The following is a 16,811-nucleotide window of genomic DNA, read 5'->3' as shown; positions in this document are numbered from 1 at the left end:
GACTTCAACACACGAGTTTCTGGTACACCAACCACCATATCATGATGTTGGTTATTCATACATCTAGACACATGGGAAGGAATTATGTCATATCCACTTTTACAGTTTTTTCTTCTGAACTACTGTAGGTTGTTCAAAATTGGAAGGACATCCAGTTTGACTATTAGTCTTCCTTTTAATGACTGAATCCAGATGAGATAATTCAAACTTTTGAGAAAGATGTTGAGACATCTTGATTGTGTTTCCCTCTTTATATGTAAAGACTTTATCAATCTTGAGATCTTGTAAACCCCTGATTTCTTTATGAGATATGATCTTATTCATAAGAACTCCTTTACCTCTATTGTTGACACAATGTTTAGACTTATTTTGATTAGGACAATTATAGTTAATTTTCTTTTTCATCATTTCTTTTATTTTGCTCCTTACAAAATTAATTTATATTAAAATTGATCCCTTAAATATTTATATTAAAGAAATTATAATTTAATATTTTAGATATCGCAGAGAGCCGGAGACCAACTCTAATATAAATCAATTCTATAAAAATTAAAATTAAAGAATTAGGAAAAAAATAAAATAACATATATTTGTTATATCAAAACCAAACAAAATTAACTAGAGGATTAATATATTTACATATTTTAAACTTTTAATTCATTTCAACCGATGATTTAGTTATAACCTTTTAAATTTGTTTTAAAATTTTATTATCCACGCAAATCATGTGTTTAGAGTCTTTCTAATAAATAAAGAAATTATCATTTTAAAAGTTAAACATTTTAATTTTGATATAATTTTTTTTATAATAAATAATTATATTTTTAAAATATACATAAAGACATGTTTTATGAATTAGAAAAAAAAATATTAATTATAAAAAACATATAAAATATAACAATAAATAATTTTTCGGATCAAAATGTAACAATACATAATGAAAATAATATATTTTGGAAAAGTCTCATTTACCCTTGTTTTGCTACATGCCATGTCCGCAAATTTTAGATAGTTTTGTTCTATTTCTGTCTTTTCCCAACTAATTATGATTCATGGTTTGAAATGGATTCATTTCTCAATTTCTTAACCCCTTGCATGTCTTTATTCTCCACTTTTCAATTCAATATTGAATCTTTTTACAAGTTCAATCCTAACTCTGTTCAAATCAACCGTTTACGTCAATAGAACTTAATTTTCTTTTTATAAGAAATTGACCGAATAAATTAAATAAAGTAATAGAAATGAAAGTAAGATACTAAATTATACTGTAATGTTTTTTAATTAAATAATTAAAAGAAAGAGAGTGATCCATTTCTAAAAGGTGAATCAACTATTTTATATATATTAAAAATAATAATAATAATAAATGAAAGAGAGATAATAATATTTTTATTAAAGTATATTTATCTTATATTAAGAAAGATGAAAGTAATATTAATTAGAAAATACAATTAAAAAAGATATTAAAAATTAAAATGGTTGATTCATTTTAAAACATTTTTATTCCAAATAGATATATCAATCATGCAACTTTCTTGTTTTTTATTCACATTTGATGTTCTTTAACCGAACATTACACTGTTTCATTTTCTTACGAATTTCATCTCAATTCAAGAATACATGTTTCGGTATTTGTTTTTAGTTAACAAAATGGTTTATTGTTGATTGATCATAATTACATAGGTGATTTCTTGAATACTATGCTTGTTTCTTGTTAAACACGATAACGATCATGCTATTTTTATATTTTTGTTTTCTGCTGTCATAATGTTATGTATCTTATTGTTATATAGTTACAACTGTAAAATGGATTAATCATAGTCAATTTTACATCATAGTGTTGAGCAAATTGCTACAATTTTTTCAACTTTCTCGTCTGTTTATGCAGGATGGCAGAACCAGGAATAGCATCTCAGGAAAATTCGTTACTTTTTTCTGATAGAGCAGTTGGATTCGATATTGGCACTTCACAATGCAGTGTTGCTGTGTGGAATGGTTCATGCATCATTGTGCCTTTTTTAGTTGTTTTTCCTGTGTTTCAGCAAGTAACAGAAGTTCATTAACATGTACAATGTTTTGTAGTATAATGGAAATAATACATACAAGACTTTTTTCTTCTAAACCTTCCACTTTGGTTGATTCTCTGAAGTTTGTGATGTAATTTTCTGACTCTCACTTGATTTCTAGTACATGTATAATGTTTGTGATGTAATTTTCTTAATGCTGTTAGTTAAATCATTTTAGTTTTATAAGTGGTATTTACCAACCACTTCTGATCCTTGTTACTTTCCTGCATTATCTTTAATGCATAAAACAAAGAAAGAGATGAAAAAATAAAAGCAATTCTAAAGGAATCTCAAGTAAGTCAAATCATTCATATGAATAGTAACATGTGAATGCTGAGTCAGCAAGGCATTATCTTCACTCTTGTAAGGCACCCTAGTGTAACAGGTGGCTTGCACAGAACAAAGCCTTGTACATGTGTGTCTTGATAGATACTCTTATAAAGGTTATTGTACTTGCTTGAAATGCAAGAGGAAGAGGAATAAGAAAGACCTATGTGTCAAAATAGGAAACCTTTCAAATGATTTATAGATACCTTCAGCCACAAGCTACTCTTTAGTGAAAGAGAAAATTGATACGCCAATAGAGGCTTCTTTTTTCTACTTTTTCAGTGATGAAAGTGTGAGATTTAAAGCTGATTGGTGGAGTGTTCCCTTAGGAATAAAAGGTATGAAAGTGACATTATACCTTACAACATATATTAATGTCATCATTGGCCTACGATGGAATGTGAAAATGTCCTCAAACATGAATATTTTTATCCTTGTCTAAGCAAAGGCTATATATACAAGAGTTTTTTTCTCTGTTTCTCTCTTAAACTCTTCTTAGAATAACTTCCTTCTTCTTCTTCACTACATTACATGAGCCACACTTTCATCAAATGGGGTGGCTTCAATCCCTCATCTCTCCATTGAAGAAGGTTTGGTTCAAGTTACATTCAACTCAAAAGAAGAGTATGTTCCATGAAACTTTCCAAAACTTGCATTGTCCATGTTTTTTTGTCTATTTCTTCATTATTCTTATACTTTGTAGAAAAACTCTTATCCTTGAAACAATCAATCACCAACCATTCTTTATTTACTGCAGGAAGAGGGATATACATTCTATATGAAGATGTGAAATCTTGTCCCTATGAAGATGTTCAAATCCTCTGGTCAATATTAGTGGAATCACATCCAGCTTCTATAGCGTCGCGAAAATGAAGAAGACAACATAAATGAGAAGAGACTTGATGTAATAATGTATATAAAATATTTAGAAATCATCACAGATTATCCATTGCTTTTTTACAATTTTCTTTTGCAGATTCCCTGCTTTTTTTAACACTTGATTTATTCTCTATATTTTTCCTTTATGTCATCCATTTTGTTTTTCACTTCTCTTTCTTCCCTTGTTAATCATATAGAAGATAAGTGCAAGAAATGGTTTTACTTTATTTTTTTCCTTTTAACTTTTGTAACATTTGTCTTTCATTGAATTCTGTGTCTTATAAAGCATCTACTAAGTACATATTTTTTCCCTTTCTTTAATGCATTCCATAGTTTAGAAAATCTGTGTGTAGGGTAAGTAGTTTGTAATTTTTCAAAAGAAGTCATTGTTAAGGCTTTCTATTGGTAAGATGTCTATTTTAAGGTGTTGGAGATAGTAGTAGTTTTTGCTGTTCCTTAGTTTTCTTTATTGAATTTGAGAGTGAAAGCTTTTTTGGAGTGAATAGAACAAACTAGCTACGAGTACAATAAGTTATGCTGTAAGAAAATGGAGTTGAGGTATAAATGGATCATATGATGCTAAAATTTTAAAATGCATGTGCAGAGTATACTATTCTATAAATGCTTATTGAGCTATGATATTGTGTGTGCCTTTTTCATGCAAACAATTCACACTTAGGTTAAAGTATGTATTCTTGTTATTTGTACTTTATTAGTACCCTCACCTTACTAGTAGTTTGCAAAGTATCACGTTTTTTTTTAGAGATTTATAATTGGAGGCTCTCAAACATTCTTTTTGTCATAATGATGTTTTAGTTTTTCAATCATATTGAACTTTCTTTTTTGATCTAAATCGATCCTATCAATTTTAGGTTTATTTATAGCATATCCATCACTAATGACCATTGCGATAAAAAGTCGTTTTCTATTCCATCTCATTCACCCAAATCATAAGTTATATAGATTTTTACATTTTTTTTCTAATAGAAATATCCTTCACCTCTAAAAAGGAAATTTCTCAATCCACCACCTGAAGCATCCTTCCAATGATGTGTTTTGACAGATTTGGAAACATAGCAAGATTGATAAAATTATTTCTGTCACCATTTACTTGAAACGAAGGTAGCTTTTTCCATCAGATTGATATATAGAGTTACTTTATAACCATTCATGTAATAAACTAAGTAATCCATGTGGAAGAATACAAAATAACACGAATTGCTATCATGCCAATATAACAATGACTGATATGTTGTTGGCATTACTTATTAGCTTACACAAAATAGGCTTTCTCATTCAATCATACAACAATTGGTTGAAATGTTTTTATTGCGCCATGACAATATTGGAGTGATGGCTTGCATACCGGAGCAACCAGACTGCTAAGGATCTGAAAAATTAATTTAACAACTGTTTGGGTTAGAACTATTTCTAGTGAACCAGAGTAAACCACAGATAAAAAAGCATTCACAAGTCAACCTCCGAATAAAAAAAAAAGATAGGGACGACATGATGGGATATTAAATTGATCATATGACATATGATGCTAAACTGGCAGTCACTAACGGCAATTTAAATGATCCATCGAGTACCATTGTATGCATGCTTGTAACGGAACCATAACAAATATGTTTGAACATTTTCCTGTGTTGGCCTTAGCCAAGATCCAGTTTTGAATAAAACATTTGAAGCAACCCCAGAAAATAAATAAATCAAAAACTGATGATGCATCTATTAACATATTTGTTGTATTGGGTCAGTATCCTAAAAAAAGAAGAGTTTGAGAAGGGAAAAGATTGATATTAAAAGTTGTACGATGAACCCAATCCCATATTTATTTCACTCCTAATTTTAAAGGGATATCAAACTGACTCTTAGCTGTAAATGTTTGCCATAGATCTACGGATCATGACTGCCCCAGTGAACATAGACATTGTGAGGAATGAAGTATAAGGTCCACACTTCACCAATTATCAAGCAAATACAGACTGAAAAAAATGTTACTGAAATTTTGTGGCTGTAGTAAATTGGTTTTACAAAAGTCACTTCTGATGATGTCAAATAAACACATTATATGAAAGCCTGTCTAAATTTTCCATTCATCACAAGAATAATTTTGGATTTTAGCAAGCATGGACACTAAAATGCAGATGCAACTACTACTGGGAATATATTGCAAGCAAAGCTATCATATAAACTGCAAATACATGATAGATCTTACAGAGTTATAAAGCTGCCGAAGAGAGGTGCTTAGGGACACTTTGCAGCCAATCTTCAAAATAGGTCTGACTATCTACATCCGCACGAGAGAGACCACCAAGAGGAGTAACAGTAATCTTTAAAATGAAAATAAAATAAAATTGTTTAGCATGAGTTTATTCACTTAACTTAAGCACACACGCACACATACACACTCACATAGCCCTCCTTCAAAGATTTGTGATCCGTATCATCATGATCAAGTGCAGAACCTCGTATCTGCAAAAGTTAAAAGATTACTACATCATTATTCATTGGGGAAAAAGGAGGCGAGGAGGATTATGATATGCCTGTCCAAGTAAGATTGTTTACTGTTCCATATAACTTAGCATCCACTTCAGAAGTCGATAAAACTGAATATTTACAATCTTCACTATCCTCTGTTTGTAATAAGTTCAATAGCATCATATTGCATTGCATAATATTAAGCTCATCTGAAGGTATGTCACAATATACTACATACAAATAAAATATTGGGATTTAATTTTAAAAAAAATTAAAGCGAAAAGAACCTACCTCTCTCGCAAATAAAAGATGTTCAGGTGATGCAGATGATGTGCCAACATTTTTAGGTGTATCCGTTTCCGTGTTGGTCATATCAGATGACATTAGTCGTCCTTTTGTCTCAGAGGTTACTTCTCTCCATCCCATCTTAAAGATACTTTTACCCTGCCTAGTTAGCTTGTAACCCTTTTTCAGATACACGGATGACAACCAAGAAATTAGTTATAAAAAATTGCATGACAAAGTAATATATTCTTGTAGCAAAGTCAGCGATAGCAAGTCTTTGAATAAAACAGTCAAGTACATAGGATATAAAAATACACGAGACAGATAATTAAAACAAAATCTCGACTACTCAACACTTTAAAGACAATTTTTTGGTTTTCAGAGTCAAATCATATTTATCCAAAACAACAAATTCCACAATAATAATTACACACGTCTGCATTTTCTTAACCAGTTTACATGGAGCCTTTTGTAATCACCAGATAGGTCAAGTCAATGCAGCATTCTAGCTGACACAATTTTATTCGACAGAAATTCTGGAGTTTACTGCAAAAAAAAGGAACCATAAAACTTGGCTAATCCAGTGCTCCTAATAACAGGACGATAGTTCTAAAATAATTTCTGTAAAATTACCTAAAAATAACAATAAAACATTTTTACAAACTATTCCTGAGGAAATCATTTAAGAACTAACATATATTTTTAATATATCCCCCTATCATGTACTATGTGATGCTAGTCCATCAAAACACTGCTATTTGGCTGTATATCATAGAAGCATAATAATAATTTATCACAAGTTAAACATATACAACAATATGAACAGCCACCAATCCTTTTCCTACTTGGTGAGGTAGAGAACGTGGATGATTCAATGCCACAATTTCCTACCATGTATATTAAATTAAAAGAACCATTTAACTCTAATTCACAAACTAAACATATAAGTTGCAAAACTAATTGCAATATACCTTATGGTTCGCAACATTGTTTGGCACGTCTATATTCAAAAAACATCTTCCAGGGTAACTTTGATTCTTTATCTCAACCAGTAGAGCGCTTATGATTGGAATGCAAACTCCTGCAGCTAGGGCAAAGTCATGTGGATTACTCTTTCCTTCAACCCTGGACATAGAATAGCCTTCAAATAGTGAAACATGATAATGAAAAGCTATTGATGTTGAAGGATATAAATTAAAGATTACTGGAAAAACTTATAAAGCCAGTAAGCCGTAATATTATTACTCAAGACATTCACTGAGTTATCATCAGTTACAATTATAAGTTAATAAATTGGTTCAAAATCAACTCAGAACAAATATTCAAGATAGAACTAGTAATATTGCAAATATACCAATCATATGAAATAGAGATAGAAGGGATATCATTGAAGAAGGCCTCTCGAGCTCCAGCTACAGTGCCTGAATAAACACTGAAAGGGAATTAGACATCACAGGTACAGACACAAAACTGTTTATGATAACAACTAGAGACACAAGTTTAGCAAAAAGAAATATTGAGCAAATCATACGAGGTTCACTTCAAATTCCAAGGAAATGGAATCATCATCATGTTCATAGCTTAGAATGATGATAAGGACATGTGATAAGTTAATTTTACAAATGAAAGTGTATTTAAGCATTAAATAATATAAGTGCTTATAAATAAACTCTTGTATAGACTCCTACATAGGTAGGAAAATGGTGCTACATACATATGATAGCCGCAGTTGCTACCCTTATTAATGCCACTGACTACCTGTTCAAAAAAAAAACAAGCACATGAAAAGTCAGGTGTTTTTTTTAGTTGATTAAGATAAAGTTGATAAGAAATAGTTATAAAATAGTGGTAAGAAATATTGAAAGAAGCATCCAATAACTGTGAGAGTTTTGAACAACAGTTTGATACATAAGTTGAAATTAGTTTCTGCATATGAACAAGAGTTATGACCAGATCGGGAATTGTAGGAAAGAGTGCTTTGGAAATTCCGAGAGAAGTGCAATCAGCGGGAGTTCCTGGAGGTAGTAATTGAGAGAATTGAGGGAGTGAAAATGGAAAAAGAAGAAAGAGAAAGAGAAAAACGAACCAGAAACGGCGAAGGAAGCGAGGGTTCCATGAATGTGAACTTGTTTGGCAGCTACAGGATGAAGCCATGTGATGCTGTGACTAACAGCTGATTTCTCGCTGCAAAAAAGAGAAGAATTAGTATATTTGCGATGATGAATTGATCGGTGTTAGGTTAGGTTAGGTTAGGTTACCTATCGGGAGCAGATACAAGAATATTGAAAAGATTTGTGTTGACTAATGAGTCAACTAAAGCTCTTAAACCGGGAGCGTCGATCCCGTCGTCGTTTGTTATCAGAATCGTTCCTCGCTTACCATCTTCCATCTCCATCTCCATCGTTTTACCTATTACCTTTGCAATTTCACGACCATAATGGATTCATTTCAATAATTAAATTAATATTATATTTTTTATTTATTAAGTAATGACGGATACCAAAATAAACTCCATTTGTAGTATATATCGAGGATATGCCTCTAAATAAATGATGGAAGAGATACAGTGTGTTGGGTAGCGTAGCATCTTTAAGAAAAACAGATGCTGAAAAAGACTTTTTCATCCCAAAATCAAATCTCAAAATACTCTGAATTAAAAAAAAAATTACATATTTAATTGTCATCTTTTCTTATCAGTTTTGGCTCATTCATTAATCGAGGATACGAAACGAAAAAGAAGCTCGGCCTTTTAATGGGTGAAGAGTCAATATATTTTAATTTTTTATTTATTTTATCTTATTAAATTTATTTATATTATTATTTTAAATTAATATAATAATAAATATATTATTTTAATAATATAATTATTTTTAATTATTTTTAAGTTTAATTGTAATTATTTTTTATAATATATTTATAATTATAATAATTACAATTTAAATAATTTTAAATTACTAAACAAAAGTATAAAAACACAAACTTTTTACCCCAATAATCAAATTTTTAAAAAATATTCCTAAAATACCACACTTTGAAGAGAAGGCATCAGATTAATTGGCGTCTGCTCTTAAATTTAGAGATGAACGTCAATTGGATTGGTTAGTCCACCTAGTGTTGTCAATTCAATTGGCGCTTGTGTGTTAAATCATAAAGAAGGCGTCAATTGGTCTGCCACCGGTGTATGTTTTGTAATTTTTTTTTAAATATTGTACATTTTAGATAAAGTCGAAATCTGACCAATTCATATTAATATTAATACTCGTTTACACAAAAAAGACTGATGTTGATGAACGAAATCACTTAACCGACCTCCGGTCCCACATCCCCTAACTACCCGAACTCGTGGCCCTAATCCATGTTGATGATTCACCATGGTCATTATCCAAATTTAGATATGGACGTCAAATTAACTGAAATGTAAACATATATTAGATTATAAATTTGGTAAAAGAAATTAACAAATTTTTACGAAATAATTAGGTTAATGGCAATACATCTGTCGGTCGAACCATGTGTCGACCATGTGCCGACCATCTACACCATAAAAGTAAAAATATTATTTAGAGATAATAATCGGTAAAGTAAGTAAATATAGTCCATTTTTAAGAACTTACTTTTGTGTACACGGGAATGTGAATGGGTTGTTGTTGACGGGTGCTAGGGACGGTAGTCTGGACCAACCCCATGCTTGGAGCAAAACAGCACATCTAGAGAATGTAGATGTGTCTTTGTGTGCATTTTTACACAAAGAGCTATAAAGATAAGTCAAACAAACGGACCCCCAACTGTAACTTCTTATTCTATCTACATGTATTAATAAAGATAAATACATAATATGCATACTATAATCACTACCTTCGAAAAATAAAAATAAACCAATTAAAAGCATTATGTAACACCTAGTTTTTAATATTCAAGCCTCTTCAGTAGAATTCTCATCTAACTGTAAGCTCTTATAATATGCCTTAAGGCGTGAAAGAAGTATACCTTGACCTCTCGAGTTACCATCTAATAAATCAGCATCCAATAGGTCCATGCAAATTGAATTCGCATAGTTGGTTTTACCATTTACCGTCTTACCTTCGATAGGCAGTCCCAATAACATGTAGACGTCTTCTAACGTCACGGTACATTCACTGGTTGGAAACGAGAATGTGTGTGTCTTAGAAAGTCATCTTTCACATAATGCAAGAATAAATTTAGTATCCACCGACCAAGATATTATTTTGCTTATATATCCAAAACAGGCGAGTTCGACATACAGTTGAATCATCGGGTCCATGTGTACAAATTCGTGGACCCGAGTTCGAAACCTAGAAACATCCTAAAAAAGAAACAATAAAATACGTTATTTTATAAAAAATAAACAACAAAGACATATGGACTGGCATGGCTATTTATAATGAGGGACATGCAAAGACATGCAAAAGTTTGAATGCATGGATAAACGTCCTTGGATGCTAGCGCCAATTGGTTTGGCTTACACATGCTAGCCATATGGACTGGCGCCTCCTAGGCTTGCATGCATGCATGGTCTTCACATAGCTTGGCACTTGCATGGTTATCTACATGCTGAGTTACGAGGTCTGCAAGGCGCCACATGTACTGGCGCCCATGTACAAGGATTACATGTTAGCGCCAATTAGACTAGCGCTAGGGCTTGCATGCATGTCACATCACTTGTCTATTTAAGTGTCTTACCATTGCATCTTACAATCAACACAAATTCATTTGCATCAAAAAATTTACTTTTCATTTGCACAAAATTATTACAATGTCATCTGCACCAAAATATATTATCAATGCTCGCTGCAACGGTGAGACATATGAGTGTGATCTATATGGGTTTTGTTTTCGAAACACTGATATTATCCGACTTACGATCAAGAGAAATTCATATTTCTTGCATTTGAAAAAACGAATTGAATCCTGCATAGAATCTGGTCTTGTGTCAAAAATCACGTATCAAATCGAATTTTCTTCGAGAACAGTCAAGGTAAATTTTTCCCGCTAAAGGTACAGGATGATGAAGATGTTAAATATATGTTTGATAGTCACGAACATTCTGGTTGCAACTCTATTATGTTATATATTACTCTTCAACCAAGTATACCATCTCAGCAATCTCAGATAACTAATCAAGTTGAATTTGATGAATTTGATTTAGAAAACTCAAATGAAGCTGACCTAGAAGCAGAAGAAGAAGTCAACATCGTTGATGAAGAAGAAGGAGACCGAGACGCCGGTCGATCATATGTTGAACAACAACATTGAAGATGACGATCATTCAATGCCATTACCTCCAAGTCATGTATATAGTCCGCCTCAACATATGACAAACATGGACCTGCATGACGATGAAACATCCAACAATATTTTTTATAACTCGTAACCACGATCAGAGGGTGAGTTAAAAGTGGGAGACATGCTCCGCACTAAAGAAGAATATGTGTGAGCTATCAAAAAATTTCACATGAATAACTCTGCTGATTTAACCGTGAAACGCACTGATTCGAGAAGGTATGTCATCGAATGTCGTAACATCCTTTACAAGTTTCGGTTGGTTGCGTCTCACAAGAAGAGAAGTGACTCTTGGGAGATAGCTTCTATAGACCCACCTCATAGTTGTATTGCAACTAATGTTGTACAAGATCACCGTAAATTAAGCATTGCATTGATATGTCAAGACATTTTTCCGCTTGTTAACAAAGACCCATCAGTGAAGGTGAGTATAATAATATCTCATATCGTCACAAGATATAATTATACTCCATCTTACAAGAAAGTGTGGATTGCAAGGACAAAGGTTGTTGAACATGTATTCGACAACCGGAACCTATGTTGCTAGAAATAGAATCTTTCACTACCTCTTTTGGGCATTTGAACTGTGCATCAAAGGTTTTGCATTCTGCAAACCTATTATTCAAATTGATGGAACATGGTTATACGAAAAATACAAGGGTACTTTGCTTATGGTTGTTGCACAAGACGACAACAATAATGTCTTTCCCATTGCCTTTGCTCTGGTTGAAGGTGGAACCGTTAGGGTTGGGGTTTCTTCCTTCGACATCTCAGAACACATGTCGCACCATAAACCAATCTTTGTTTGATTTCAATAGACATGCTGCCATTAAGAGTGCTTACAATAACCATGATAACGGATGACGTGATCCTCCTTCTACCCATGTCTATTGCATTAGACACGTCACAAAAAACTTCATGTGTGCAATCAAATACAAGAACCTTCACAAAAAAGTGGTGAATGCAAGGTATGCTCTAACTCAACCGTCATTTCAACATTATCGTGATGAAATTAGATTGTCTAATGCAGATACAGGAAGGTAGGTGGATAACATACTAGTAGAGCAGTGGACAAGGGCATTTGACAGAGGCTGTCGATGGGGCCATATGACAACAAACCTTGTCGAATGCATGAACATCGTATTTAAAGGCATTAGAAATCTACCAATAGCTGCATTGGTCAGAATAACCTATTTTAGGTTGGCATATACCTTCACAACCAGAGGTGAAAGATGGAGTGCAGTGTTAATGTCAGGTCAAATATTCAGTGAATGTTGTATGAAAATGATGAAAGAGGAAAGTATCAAAGCTAGCACACACGCGGTTACAGTCTTTGACCGTCATAGGCAAAATATCAGTGTACAGGAAACAATTGACCACAATGAGGGGAGGCCAAATTTATCATATGTTATCAAACTAAATAGAAGTTGGTGCGATTGTGAAAAGTTACAGGCCTTCTGTATTCCTTGCTCTCATGTCATTGCGGCATGCGCACATACTCGTCAGGACACTTACAACCATCTATCTGATGTTTACAAGGCCATTATCGTCATGAATGTGTATAACAAAAGCTTCTCAGTGCTACCAATGAAGGAATACTGGTCTCCATACGAAGGTGACGTAGTTCGGCATAACGATGAGATTCGAAGAAAGAAAAAAGGTCGGCCAAACAACACACGTATTAGAACATAAAGGATACAACTAATAAAATGATAAGCTTATGTAGTATATGTCATCAACCCGGACACAATAAGAACAAATGTCCCAATCTAGGAGCAACATCTACATCATAATTTAGTATCTCCTTTCATTTTTTGTAACCTTGGATTTTTGTATACCATTAATTTTTTCTTACAACAAGGTTAACAACAAACATCACTACAACATAAGCACACTTAAAATAGAAGAAGTCAAAATAAACAACACAAAAACCAAACATCGAATACAGATGAAAATACTTAACCATAATATTTAAAAACAACATTTTTAACTCATTATAACAATCAAACTGATGACATCTCGTCCAAACATCATTTCCCTAACATCCTTATCAGTTTTTACTCGCACCCAACCAAATATACTATATAGTCTCTCAATACTTTTAATATTTTCTTCTTCTGGTATTTTTCCATCTAACCAACGAACCAGCTCCCTCTTCAGTTGACCGAAACTACAAATGTTCCAGAAGAGCATCAACATCGGAGGCTTGTCTCTTGAATAAATCACTTTTCTATAGCGGCGACCAACACCAAAAATGTTTTCAATATGGTGAAATGAGATGTGGAAAATGAATCACACAACACCTCTATTTATAAAAAAAAATTGCACATTACACAGAGACGCCAAACCAATTGGCGCCTCGTCTTCCAACTTACACATGGGCGCCAATTGGATTGGCATCACCATGTGCTGTAGCCAATCCAATTGGTGCCCCCACTTAAAATTTAAGGGTAAGCGCCAATTGGTTTGGCGCCTATGCCTTATGTATTTTTTTTTGAAACTGGGGTAAATTGAGAATTTTTTTGAAAACTGGGTTATTTTGAGATTTTTTTATATGCGGGGTATTTGAGTAAAAATTTCTAAAAACACTTATATTAATATTTATAAAAATAAAATATATATTTTATTGATTATAGTGACCGCCTGTTTTATATTTGATGTTCTTTTTTTTTCGTTTTTCCTTGCCAAACTCTTCAATTCTTTGTTTTAGAGGAGATGGAAAAGAGTCTGAAGATATATCTTGATTTTGATGTGTTGTATTAGGCTTTATATCCATACTATCAAGATCTTGAATGGAAAATTTTGGCATAATTCAAAAGATGGTCCTCTGTGAGATCAAAGTTGGCAAATGAATGTGTCGGGTTGGATTTGTTGAATTGAAGGATACTAGACATCGTAACATGTTCTGGTATATGCCGGGACTACTTCATTCACATACCATATGTGCTCAAAATTCTTAACGTATTCAAGGTCTACAAGAAAAGTTTCTTTGGACTTTCCCATGAGGAGTGTCGTACCCCAAATTTTGACCACCATTCTTTTCAAGGCAAGTTAGCTGAGGGAGCCCCTGTAGGTCCCTGTGTGCTCAAGATGATTGGGTATGTGGAGAACCTTGAGAGGTTGGGGTTTCCCCTCGAAAAGGAACTTGCGAATGATTTGATCTTGCAATCGTTGCCAGATAGATTAAGTTAATTTGTCCTTAATTTCAATATGAATGATATGGACAAATATCTTCTTGAACTGCTAGCCATGTTAAGAACTGCTGAGCAGAATCTGAAGTCAAAAGGGAAGTCCATTTAATGATCGGAAATGGAAAGAGACAAAACAAAAGACCCACCAAGCAGGGTGATAAAGGGAAAGGCAAGGAAGTTGTCAAACCCAAACCCAATGCTCTTGCTTTGAAGCCTACTGGAGGCATAGCAAAGGAAGGCACCTGTTTCCATTACGGTAAGACCGGACACTAGAAGAGAAACTGCCCAAAGTACCTAGAAGATGAGAAGAATGGAGTAGAGACTTCAACTTCAGGTATTTTTGTTATTGAAATTAATTTATCTACTTCTGCATCATGTGTATTAGATACTGGATGCGGTTCTCACATTTATACCAATGTGCATGGGCTAAAAAGGAGTAGAGATTTGGCAAAAGGTGAAGTTGACCTACGAGTTGACAATGGAGCAAAGTTTGCTGCTTTAGCCGTAGGAACTTATGTATTGACTTTACCTAGTGGTTTAATAATTCAGTTAGAGAACTGTTATTATGTACCTGCAATTAGCAGAAATATTATTTCCGTTTCTTGTTTGGACAAATTTGGTTTTTCATTTATAATAAGAACAATTGTTGCTCCATTTATTTGAATGATATATTCTATGCTACTGCACAACAGAACAATGGATTATATGTCGTTGATCTTGAAATGCTTATTTGTAACATTAATACTAAAAGGATGAAACCTAATGAGTTAAATCCAACTTACCTTTGGCATTGTCGATTAGACCACATAAATGAGAAACGCACTTCCAAACTCCATAAAGATGGACTCTTGGACTCTTTTGATTATGAATCATATGAGACATGCAGATCTTGTTTAATTCGAAAGATGACAAAGTCTTCATTCACAGGAAAAGGTGAAAGAGCTAATGATCTTTTGGACCTCATACATACCGATGTATGTGGACCATTGAACATACCGGCCAAATGAGGTTTTTAGTACTTCATCACATTTACTGATGATTTCAGTAGATATGGTTATGTTATTTAATGAAACACAAATCAGAGTCCTTTGAAAAGTTTAAGGAATTCAAGAAGAAAGTACAAAACCAAATAGGTAAGAATATTAAAATTCTTCGATCAGATCGAGGTGGTGAATATTTAAGCCTAGAGTTTGATGACCATCTGAAAGAGTGTGGGATTCTATCCCAACTTACTCCTCCTGGAACACCTCAATGAAATTGTGTATTTGAGAGAAGAAATTGAACCTTGATAGACATGGTCCGATCCATGATTAGTCACATAGATCTTCCAAACTCCTTTTGGGGACATGCACTATTGACAGCAGCTTACACACTTAATCATGTTCCATCCAAAAAGGTTGAGAAGACACCATATGAGATATGGAGTGGTAAGAGACCACATATGTATTACATAAAGATTTGGGGTTGTGAAGTTTATGTGAAACGACAAATTTCAACTAAGCTTGAGCACAAATTTGACAACTGCTTATTTGTGGGATATCCTAAAGAAACAAGAGGGTATTACTTCTACAATCCTTCTGAGGGCAAATTGTTTGTTGCTCGAACTGGAATTTTCCTAGAAAAGGATTTTATTTCCAAAGGAATAAGTGGGAGGATAGTAGAGCTTGCAAAAATTCAAGAATCACAAAGCATTGATACACCTTGGAGGAATTAGAGCAGGAAACACAAGTAGTTGTGGAAGAGCAACATGCTCAAGTAGAACAAGACCAGCGAAGGTCAAGCAGGATACGTCACCTACCCGAGAGATATGGATATCTCATAACTGATCAAGGTGATGTATTATTCATGGATCAAGACGAGCTTGTGACCTACCAAAAGGCCATAACTGGTCTCGAGTCTGAGAAGTGGCTAGAAGCCATGAAATCTGAAATGGATTCCATGTACACAAACCAGGTTTGGACCTTGGTAGAGCCTCCTGTAGGAGTTAACCATATAGGATGCAAGTGGGTATTCAAAAAGAAGACTGACATGGATGGTAAGGTACATACCAATAAGGCAAGACTGGTTGCAAAAGGATATAAACAAATTCATGGGGTTGATTATGATGAAACATTTTCACCAGTTGCAATGCTTAAATTTGTTCGTATTTTACTTGCTATCGCTGCATATCATGATTATGAAATATGGTAAATGGATGTTAAAATTGCTTTCCTTAATGAGAATCTTCTTGAGGATGTGTACATGACACATCCTGAAGGATTTGACATACCAGAAGAAG

At 33.4% G+C, this 16,811-nt stretch overlaps 1 protein-coding gene and 1 long non-coding RNA gene across 5 annotated transcripts; one reads left to right on the top strand and one right to left on the bottom strand.

Moving 5' to 3' along the window:
• Positions 1-2,669: 2,669 nt before the first annotated feature.
• Positions 2,670-3,356, top strand: LOC127076814 (uncharacterized). The gene is made up of 2 exons (XR_007786892.1): positions 2,670-3,017; positions 3,151-3,356. It is a non-coding gene; the product is annotated as an uncharacterized LOC127076814 (long non-coding RNA).
• A 1,022-nt stretch (positions 3,357-4,378) lies between these two features.
• Positions 4,379-8,764, bottom strand: LOC127076811 (uncharacterized). 4 transcript variants are annotated; one of them, XM_051018602.1, is made up of 11 exons: positions 8,711-8,764; positions 8,300-8,457; positions 8,128-8,225; positions 7,992-8,056; positions 7,730-7,799; positions 7,396-7,462; positions 7,013-7,166; positions 6,048-6,221; positions 5,691-5,750; positions 5,494-5,608; positions 4,379-4,662 (listed from the first exon to the last, which is right to left on the bottom strand). In XM_051018602.1, exons 1-10 carry the CDS (start codon positions 8,723-8,725, stop codon positions 5,498-5,500), a joined length of 972 nt encoding a protein of 323 aa, XP_050874559.1. In that variant the 5' UTR covers positions 8,726-8,764; the 3' UTR covers positions 4,379-4,662; positions 5,494-5,497. The 4 variants fall into 4 exon arrangements, with proteins under 4 accessions (XP_050874559.1, XP_050874560.1, XP_050874557.1 ...); XM_051018603.1 differs by having other exon boundaries at positions 7,396-7,473; positions 7,756-7,799; XM_051018600.1 differs by lacking the exon at positions 8,711-8,764 and adding an exon at positions 8,542-8,707.
• Between the last annotated feature and the right edge of the window lie 8,047 nt (positions 8,765-16,811).

The sequence above is a fragment of the Lathyrus oleraceus genome, chromosome 4 (assembly GCF_024323335.1).
Source record: "Lathyrus oleraceus cultivar Zhongwan6 chromosome 4, CAAS_Psat_ZW6_1.0, whole genome shotgun sequence".
Lineage (NCBI taxonomy): Eukaryota > Viridiplantae > Streptophyta > Magnoliopsida > Fabales > Fabaceae > Lathyrus > Lathyrus oleraceus.
The sequence above is the reverse complement of the archived record's forward strand: the minus strand, read 5'-3'. Positions and strand labels throughout refer to the sequence as shown.

Coding starts and splice junctions, on each gene's coding strand:
- LOC127076811 (XM_051018600.1), bottom strand. CDS start 8,628: ATGCTACGCTACCCAACACACTGTATCTCTTCCATCATTTATTTAGAG. Junction 8,458..8,541: donor TACAAATGGAGTTTATTTTG/GTATCCGTCATT, acceptor GAAATTGCAAAG/GTAATAGGTAAAACGATGGA. Junction 5,609..5,690: donor AATCTTTGAAGGAGGGCTAT/GTGAGTGTGTAT, acceptor TTCATTTTAAAG/ATTACTGTTACTCCTCTTGG.